The sequence below is a fragment of the Cervus canadensis genome, chromosome 25 (genome assembly GCF_019320065.1).
Source record: "Cervus canadensis isolate Bull #8, Minnesota chromosome 25, ASM1932006v1, whole genome shotgun sequence".
Lineage (NCBI taxonomy): Eukaryota > Metazoa > Chordata > Mammalia > Artiodactyla > Cervidae > Cervus > Cervus canadensis.
Window position 1 is genome coordinate 32,272,802 of NC_057410.1, and position 9,469 is coordinate 32,282,270.

At 52.1% G+C, this 9,469-nt stretch overlaps 1 protein-coding gene across 3 annotated transcripts; it reads right to left on the reverse strand.

The window, feature by feature from the left end:
- Positions 1 to 906: 906 nt before the first annotated feature.
- Positions 907 to 5,893, reverse strand: SOCS2 (suppressor of cytokine signaling 2). 3 transcript variants are annotated; one of them, XM_043447037.1, is made up of 3 exons: positions 5,756 to 5,893; positions 3,945 to 4,305; positions 907 to 2,370 (listed from the first exon to the last, which is right to left on the reverse strand). In XM_043447037.1, exons 2-3 carry the CDS (start codon positions 4,081 to 4,083, stop codon positions 1,913 to 1,915), a joined length of 597 nt encoding a protein of 198 aa, XP_043302972.1. In that variant the 5' UTR covers positions 4,084 to 4,305; positions 5,756 to 5,893; the 3' UTR covers positions 907 to 1,912. The 3 variants fall into 3 exon arrangements, with proteins under 3 accessions (XP_043302972.1, XP_043302973.1, XP_043302974.1); XM_043447038.1 differs by lacking the exon at positions 5,756 to 5,893 and adding an exon at positions 5,101 to 5,692; XM_043447039.1 differs by lacking the exon at positions 5,756 to 5,893 and adding an exon at positions 4,760 to 5,073.
- Between the last annotated feature and the right edge of the window lie 3,576 nt (positions 5,894 to 9,469).

A 9,469-nucleotide genomic window follows, 5' to 3' on the forward strand; every position in this document is an offset into this window, starting at 1 on the left:
TGAAACAATGAGAACAGAAATGAAAAAGGCCTTAAGGAAATTTCACAAAGCCCCTTGGCACCGATCACGTAAAAGGTTTGCCAGCAAAGTCAAACGTCCCACACTACACAATTGTTGTCAGTGGAAAAAGGGGATACAGAAAGCAGAGATGCTGAACATCCTAATGAGAAGGTGATCTTCCCACCAGAGACCAGATACTCAAATTCTAGCTCTTCTGTAAAATTTAGACCACAAATAAATCCTTCCTAAGGCACACCTAGCAATCTTTTGTGCTTGGCTCTGCTGTTTGGACATGCATAGTTGTTTTCCTTCCAGTCACAAAACCGGTTTTTAAGAGCTTATGAAAATATTCAGATTTTTGTGATATGCGATAAGCAGGTTTTACTCTAATCTATATCTCATGTGCTAATTTGCTTGGGGCACACACATGACATACTAGGCTCACCTTCCCAGTGACACGCTATAGTATGCAATTAAGCAGGACATTTTTTTTTCAAAGGTATCAAAATGAATCATGTCTGGAGTCCAGAAAAATGATGCATTTGCAACAGTCGTGAGACTGGGTGGCCAAAAAACGTCCGTAAAACTCTTATTTTGTATTGTGCCTCTTCAACCTACAAGAGTCTGTGTCACAATTTCCTGGTCTCTAAACCAGGTATTTTGGACACACAAAGGATATTAGTGTTATGCCTTTTCAACTTGTAAAGACCAGGCCACTTGGCAACTCTTGGGAATTTCTAAACCATGCTTTCTAAAACGCAAAGGGCAAGTGTGACCCATAACTTTAGAGAAGGGCAAGTAACGTTCTACCTCTGGCTCAATATTTGGTTTATTTCATTTGATGTAAGTTTTTATGGCAACCCTCTATTACCATGAAAGCGTATTCAAAGTAATAAGTGAAACTTGTGAAAGTCCATTTTTTTTTATTTAATACATTCTAATCAAATAGTAACAGCAGTAAATAAACACTTTGAAAAGCAGGCATGTATCCCCCTATATCTGGAAGAAAATTAAGTCAAAGTATTCTACATGGTAGAAGGGAGACAACTACTAATGTCTATGGTTAGACCACTTGGAAATTCCTAAAGCCATTTCCAAAAAAATCAATGGCAACAGGTTATGGGACACAGCTGTTTCAAAGGGTAAAATGTCTCTATCTACATGGTTTTATTAACAGGAATTGAGTTGCACCTGTATAGCATGACATTCTTGTCTTTAGCCTTAAAGGAAAAGAAGTCTTTTCCATTTGCACCAGTTTGAAATATTTCTGAAATAAGGCTCCCTTGAAGAGGATTACTACAGTACTCATTCATGAGAGAGTTCATACATGTAGTAAAAAGACAAATATAGGATTTCATGGTCACTTTTTTTGGCTGATTTGGTTAATTGCATAAAATGAAGGATAAATACTCACAAGCATATCTGTTTAACAAATCTCCTAACTACATCAGAATGCAAAATATCAAATGTCCTAAAATATACTCTGATCACCAGGCACACAGAACTGAAGTTAAGCCTGTGTCAGTTTCGTTCCTTCCACTTCTTCGGCACTCCTAAGTGGAGCTCTTTCCTACCAGTGCTGGGACTTTTCACCTAACACAAACGAACCTCAGAAAGTGAGAGCTCTGAGAAAGTGTTCCTTCAGCCTTTACTTGGGACATTTTATTCTTAACTTAAAAGGATCAACTGGTCTTGGTCAGCCTTAGGAAGGGAAGCATCCCGCAAGTTGAAAACATGTGGGGAAAACTTTAAATACCTAGCTACCTTGTCATACAATTAAATCAGATTGACTTCAGCTGGTCTTAGAATTCCGCGGAGTTATCCAGAGCCGTCACTCAAGATTTGGTTCTCTTTTACATAGCTGCATTCGGAGATATTCTATAGGAGGCATGTTTAGAAAACAAAGAAACACTTATACCTGGAATTTATATTCTTCCAAATAATCTTTTAGTCTTGTTGGTAAAGGCAGTCCCCAGATGGTGCTGGTACACTTGTTAATGGTCAGTCTACAGAGATGCTGCAGAGGTGGTGCTGACGTGTAGAGTGGCTTGGTCAGATAAAGGTGAACAGTGCCATTCCGGGGGGCTTCTGGGCCTGTCCGCTTATCCTTGCACATCTGAACATAGTAGTCGATCAGATGAACCACACTGTCAAACTGTTTAAGCTTGGACTTGACACATATGATAGAGTCCAACCTAAATTTCCCATCTTGGTATTCGATGCGAAGATTAGTTGGTCCAGCTGATGTCTTAACAGATATTGTTAATAGGTAGTCTGAATGCGAACTATCTCTAATCAAGAAAGTTCCTTCTGGTGCCTCTTTTAATTTCTCTTTGGCTTCATTAACAGTCATACTTCCCCAGTACCAACCTGGGGTTTTTGTTCAAAAAGAAAAAGAAAAGAGGGTTAAATAGTTATTATAGATAATTTTTTAAATAGAAGTGTGTGAAAGTTTACCATAGGCTACCATAAATACATTCTGTAGAAATTTACTGAAAACGTGGGTCCATTTAACTTTCTGAACAAACTGCAAGCCAGCTTTCTTTTTTAAAAAGTAACTTTCTGTAGCTGTTCTTTGAACTCTTAAGATTTTCTAACACATAAAAGAATGGTTGTAATATGACACGCTGGCTGAGCAGGCATGATACTTTTCAAGTGAAATCAAAGATTTAATGTACATTAAATAAGTCAGAAATTAGAAAATCCATGCCCCAGAAAAAATGGAAAACCCAACTTCAGTTAATGCCAACAAAATTAAAAGCAACAACTTTTTGGCTGGTTGGTGTCCACCTCCACCCTTCCCAAATCTATATCTCTTTTCAAAGCCCTGGAAAGCACCGCTATTTTAAAAGAACAGTTCTAGTACCGTAGCTTCTGTCTGCTGTTTTGACTGCAACTACCTTATCAGCCATTGAGAAATGAGAGAAAGCCCAATGGATCATTAGTACTTCAAGTTTACAATCTTCTTCTCTTGGACTTCGCCCTAATTCAAATCCAATCACAACCGTCGGTTTCCCTGGCATTCTCGGTTCGACCTGCCAGTTCCATCTCCCATCCTGTTTTCAAAAGCGACTTAGCGACATCTTGCATATTAAACGTTTGAACAATGCTCCCCACCCCCTACCTCAAAAAAACTGTTCGGGGACCTGCAATCTGCCGGTTCCTCGCGCGCAGGGAAAGCCCTTGGCCCGCAAGGAAAGACCGGAACCACAAGTGAAGAACTATTTCCTCTCCCCTACCTCTACCAAAACTTCACCTCTGCCCCAAACGTAAGCTTTGAGAGTCCCGATTTTGAAAGCTTGCACAAGGTTTGCCAGAACCCGCCCCCCCCCCCACCGCCCCCATCTTGTCTTCTTTCAGATGCCGAGACACGATAGAGAGCCGCGCAAAGCGCAAGGCTGCCCCGAGACACCAGTGAGGCCAGGCTCGGCTGGGGCCCCGCAGTCCGCTCTCCTCCTGGCTCTGCGGCAGTCGCCTGCGCGGCAATCTGTCGGCCCCTGAACTTGGCTGCCAAGATTCCAGGCTGTAGCGGCTGCCGGGCCCGGGAGCCGGATGCAGCTGAAGCTGCGGGCAGCGCAGCGCCCACTCGCTGCCCTCGCACCCCGCGGACAGGAAAGGCGCCGGGCAATACCTCCAGAGGGTCCGAGCCCGAGTGCCGACCCTCAAGCAGCCGCGGAAAATAGCTAAAGTGCCAGCGCCCTAAGAGTCGATTTCCAAGGAGCCCTCCTCGAGCTCTGCCCTCCTCTAGGCCTTGGAGTCCCTCAGAAACCACTTTCCTTTCGCATTCCCAAGGATCCAGAGCCGGGCGGCATCCTCCCCGCGAGCCGCCTGCCCCGCGGCGGGAACGGGAAGCGGTTGCTCCCCAGCCTCGCCAGCACAGCCCCATCCGCGTCTCCCGGGAGGCGCCCCCTTCTCGCACGCATCGCGACGGGTCCGCTCCCTACCTGTGTGACTGAGTTCCCGCAGGGCCTTCGCCAGCCGCGCCGCCTCTGGGGACGGCTCCTCCGCCGACCCCGCGGTCCCCCACTGGCTCTGCGCCCCTTCCGCGCCATTCCCGGAGGGCTCGAGGCACCGCAGGGTCATGGGAGAAAGGTCACCGCAGCAAAGACAGGTGGCCGCCCGAGCTGGGGTCGGAGAAGGGCACGCGTCCTTCTTAGAAGTCAGTGGGAACCCCAAAACCACTCCCTGAGGGGTCCCCGAAATGGTGGTGGAGGGGGTGGGGATGGGGCGCTGCAGGCTCTTCCTCCCCGGGTTCCGGTGCACCGATGGCCAAGTCCCCCGCAGGCGCGTTCACGCACAGTTCGCCTGCAAAGAGAAAGTGGAGGGTTGGGTCAGTCGGAACTGGACCCCTGCGGCCGGGGTGTGGGTGGAGAGGCAGGGATGTGGAAAATCCCGGGGACTCCTCCGCGTCTGTGCTCCTGCACCATTTAACCCCGGGCATCCAGTTACTGCCCTGGCCCGTTCCAGAGAAAGGAGAGAGAGAGAGAGACAGCAGGGATCCAAGACACAAGGGGCGTGGGGGGGCGGAGGGAGCGGACAGGATGAGGGTGGGGAACCGGACAATTTCCCGCCGAGGGCTGCTCTCTGAAATCGCAGACTAGGAGACGAGAAGAGCGAAGAGTCACCTGCGGGTACGGTGGTAAATGGGCCCTAGTGTCAAGGACAAGCAGAAATTTAACAGGCGAGGTCCCCAAATTGGCACTCCTATCTCACACTCTGCACAGCCCGGGGAGCCCCGGAGGAAGCCCCCGGCACAAACCTAGTTACCGGCCCCAGAGCGCCGCGCGGGGCTCCCCGGGCAGAGCCGGCAGTCCGGGACTCGGAGGTGCGGGAGCTGCGGCCACCCCGCAGAAGAGGCTGCCTCGCTCCCCTACCGCGCTTGGGGCACGGATGGGGGGGGGGCCGCCGAGGCTGCCGCTCCCGAGGTCGGGCGGCTCCTGCTGCTGCTGCTGCTGCTGCTGCTGCCGCCGCGGGCGCTGTCGAGGAATCTGCCCGAGCGCGCAGACCTCGCGGGGGCTCCGACCCGTGACCCGAGCCCAGGCCGAGCACGCGGCTGAGAGCTCTGTGGGACATACTAGACAACCAACGCCGAGCCCTTACCTCGGCCTCGACCGCCGTGGCCGCCTCCACACCAGGCAGCCTCCAGCCCGCACGGGGCGGGGGAGCCGGGAGGGGCCCGGGAGGAGGGGTGTCTGCCCGAGTTTCCCCTGTTGACTTTTTAATTTGGGAACGAGATGCCCAAGGCAGTGACTAGCCCTGCGCTCAGCGGCGGAGGCGTCCGGAGTTCTCTGCGTAGAGAGCAAACGTGAGTCCCGGGGACCACTGCCTCGACTCTCTGGGCTCAGACACCTCCTCCGGGCTCCGACAGCCCCCGCCCCCCGACCGGGGGCAGCTGCTGGGTTCCCTCCAGCTGCAGCCAAGGAGATGAGAAGGGGAGAGGGAGGGAGGAAAAGAGTCAGGGCGGGAGGCAGGCGGGTGGGGAGGAGCGGGAGATCAGGTTATTAGAAGGATTATTAATCTGGACGGCAGTTTACAGGGAAAAAAAAACAAAAAACTCTGGAGACTTCCAGACGCCGGGAAAGAACCGGAGAAAGCAGGCAGTAGCTCCCAGCCCCCGAGCAGAGCCGCAGTTCCGACTCTCAAGCCCGGCGGCTCCAAACTGCGGAAGCCCAGGCTGCCTGGCGCTCGCGGCCGCGCCCCAGTGCCCTCCCCAGCCCTCGTGGGGGCGGAGCCTTCGGGCTCCCCGGACCGATACCTGCCGCCGGCCCGAGCTCCTTCGGCGCCCCAGCTGCAGGCGAAGGCGACCCTGAGGCCGTGCACCTGGGGCCCCGGCGCGCGCCGTCCGTGGCCCGCGCAGCGCCAGTGGCGGCGGGCGAGGAGGCTCATGCTTCAGAGGAAGCCCAGGGCCCGCGAGCCGCGGCGGCGGCGGCGAGACTGGAGTTAAACGTCCGTCCCGGGAGCGGTGTGTGCGCGCGACTTCCCAGACGTACGCGCCTCCCTCGCTCCCCGCCTCTCTACCCATCCGCGCTCCCCGCGTGCCCCGCCCAGCGGCTGCGGAGGCCGCTTTCCAGGAACTTTCCAGGAATCCACCCCACGTGACCGCGGCCCCCGCTACTGCTTTAAAGAGACTCCGGCGCTGTTGCTCAGGCTTCGGGGGAGACGGGCTCCGAGCGCTCGGGTTCCGACCCGGTCGGGGTGGATGCCTGGGAATTCGCCCTCCTCTGACCCCCCAACGCCTGGGAGTGCTCGGAGACGCGCAGGAGAAGCCTCGGGCCACCACCAAGCCGGTTCCCGCGGCCGGAGCCTGTCTCCAAGCCGTGCAGGCAGTGCGCCGGGGTCGAGCGATTAACAGACATGCTCGCCCCTAGGCCCGCCGCCGGGGGTGTCTTGCCCACCCCCTCCGTGCCTTCTCTAGGCCACCTTCCAGGCCGCACATCTGGAAGAGGGGGTGTTGGAGAGACTAGAGGTCCTCGGAAATGGCCCCTCCCGCTCTAAGACACATTCGTGGAGTGAGGGAGCCCCCTCTTCAACCACCCCCCCCCCTTCCAGGTCCACGCCCAGGAGCCGAAGGGAGTGGGCCGATGGCGGTCCCCTGGGCCTGGGTCCTAGAAGGTTGCCAGCGGGCGGAGAGCGGCGCCTGGATGAGCTGCGCTGGTCGCTCTCAGTTCCCTCCCCTTGGCGGCCCTGCTCCTCCCTCTTTCCCTCCGCTCCGCCGTCTCCTTCCGGCCACCCGGCGGCCCTCCCGGCTCACCAGCGCCGATCGCGAAGGGGACGCTCAGACCCGCGCGCTCTGTGATCCGCGTGGCCCGCCCGCCTCCGTGTCCGCAGCCTGAGAGAGCTCAGCTCTGGGATTTCCCGCAGAACTGGAGCCTGGGGGACCCGGAATGCGGAAAGATCCCCAGCTTTTCCCTGCCCAGGGACCCTCACCTCCTCCCACCTGGTTGGAGGCCACCTGGCCTCAGTTAAAACTCATCTCCTTCCCAGCCCGTCTCCTCCCGAGATGTGACCTACTTTAAATGTGACCTACTTTTTAAAAAACCATCAACACTCATGGGAAAACCGGATCCAAAATTTCGATAACCATTTTTCTTTGAAATACTCTTCTATTGCATCACTATTCAAAAGCTTGAAAGGTCAATGGCCACTTTCAGTTGAAGCACCGGCTATGGGGAAGTTGGGCGAGGAAGCGGCGGGGCGGGTGGGGGGTGGGGGGCGGGGAAAGGCTCGACTCACAAACCTGGCCTGGTGCCCCCCCCTGCTGGCTCTGCGAGGAAGCAGAAACCAGTCCCTGCCTTCAGGAGTCGTGGACAAAAGGGTTTTCTCAATAATTTTCCTGCTTTTGAGTAAATAGTTACGCAGATGATTGATAAATTGAGGAAGGGGAGGAGTGCAGTTCCCAGCTAACAAAGGGTTTTGTCAACGATTGGAGTCGCGTGGACGAATCATGTTTTCTTAGAGTCTGATGTGGAGGACTGAGCTAACAGCCCTAGTTAGAACCCTCTATAATAGAGATGGATAAATTTGTGTAAGTCTCTTACCCTCCTTGGACCCTAGACCTTTTCTATAAAATTAAGGGACTGGATTCCAGTTCTGGGCGAGGGATTGGGATGAATGAACAAATACGATTCCAAGATGGAGTTTGTCTCTGGTCTGAAGCCCAGAAACTCTTAAGAACCACTACATCTACTAGGGTTCATTAGGCTCTAAATTATTCCATTTAACTTTTCCTTCCTTGGTAGAGAATCACAGAGGGAAAGTGTACCCACTTTTCTGTAGTGTAAACATATTTTTTTAATTTTGCAAAGATAAAATAATTTCAGAATCACAGAGGAAAAGTGTACCCACTTTTCTGTAGTGTAAACATATTTTTTTAATTTTGCAAAAAAATAATTTCCATTTAATTGTCCGGTGAAATGAATCTGCCAACAGCTCTTCTTAATTGTGTTTTCCTGTTGCCTCCTAAGGATCTTTGCACATGCCCTCCCTTCCCCAGACTGGGTGCACGGCAGACTGTAATCATTGAGGGCCCGGCTCAAGAATCACTTCTACAGAGTCATTGTCCACAAAGATTACAGTAAACACGGTGCCAACTGTAGCAGCACCAAGCTTTGTACTAAAGGAGGATTTTTAACTTTTGTCTCTGAAAGGTCTCAGCAATTCCAAGCATTTTGTTGGCCCCAGGAAGCACACATTAGGAAAATATTTATGAGATTGTGTTAAGCGAAAAAAAAAAAAACTAGAATGTGTAATTGTATCCATGCTATGCTTTTGACATTATAAAGTTAAGTGTGCCTGTGGGCAAAAACAGAATTTGACCAAATAAAAGCAGCTGTTTGGAGGGTAACAGGATGTGGGTGAATCTTTAAATTTGACTTTTCTTAATACTGTTCCAGTGTTTCTGATACAGCCATCATTTTCCCAAAACTGCATGAGGGTGTCATTGCTTACTCTCAAGGGGTAGAATATAGTTTGCAGAGCTGCCCTCCTGAACCCCAGGTCTGCCACCCATCACCACCCTTTAGATGTCTAAGCAGAATCTCTGGTTTAATAGGTCCCAAACTGCAGCCTGGATAACCCTTTCCCTCCTCCCCCCTTCACAAAAATAAAACAAAGGCATCCCTCATGCACTCTTCTCCATCTCTGAAGACCAGTCTTCAGCTGCTCAGGCCAGCAGCCCCGGAGCCATCCTCCTCACACACCCCTCATCTCACGTGTCAACTAGTCCTTTGATTTCACAATAAAACCAGAAGGGAAGCACTGGCCACATCTCCCCCATGCCATTAGTCCGTGGTTGTTCAGTCGCTCAGTCATGTCCAATTCTTTGCGACCCCATGGACTGCAGCAGGCCAGGCTTCCCTGTCCTTCACCATTTCCCGGAGTTTGCTCAAACTCACGTCCTTTGAGTCGGTGATGCCACCCAACCATCTCCGTCCTCTGTTTTCTCCTTCTCCTGCCTTCAATCTTTCCCAGCATCAGGGTTTTGTCTGAGTCAACTCATTAGTCTAGGCCACCTTCATTTCTGGGCTTCCCAGGTGGCGCTAGTGGTAAAGAACTCACTTGCCAATGCAGGAGTCAAAAGAGACGCAGGTTCTGCCCCTGGGTGGGGAAGATTCCCTGGAGGAGGAAATGGCAACCCACTCCAGTATTCTTGCCTGGAGAATCCCATGGACAGAAGAGCCTGGGGGGCTACAGTCCACGGGGTCACAAAGAGTTGGACATGACTGAAAGCGGCTTAGCACTAGCACCTTCATTTCTACCTGGCTTACCGCTGCAACCTCCCTCTTGAATTCCTTGCTCCACAAAAGGCTCTCCAATCAGTGAGAGAGACCCTCACTGATTTTAATTAATTAAATTAGTTAAATTAAACTAAGTAATCTCACTCCCCACCTCTGCTTTACCCCCAAATGACTGCATTGCACCAGAGTAAAAGGCAAAACCCTGATAGCTACTCACAAGACTCTGGAAGATC

What these genes read in the sequence shown, in the direction of transcription:
- SOCS2 (XM_043447037.1), bottom strand. Translation starts at nt 4,083, where the DNA reads ATGACCCTGCGGTGCCTCGAGCCCTCCGGGAATGGCGCGGAAGGGGCG. An exon ending in GCGGGAACTCAGTCACACAG is followed by an intron (nt 2,371 to 3,944) that starts GTAGGGAGCGGA and finishes CAAAAACCCCAG; the next exon opens with GTTGGTACTGGGGAAGTATG.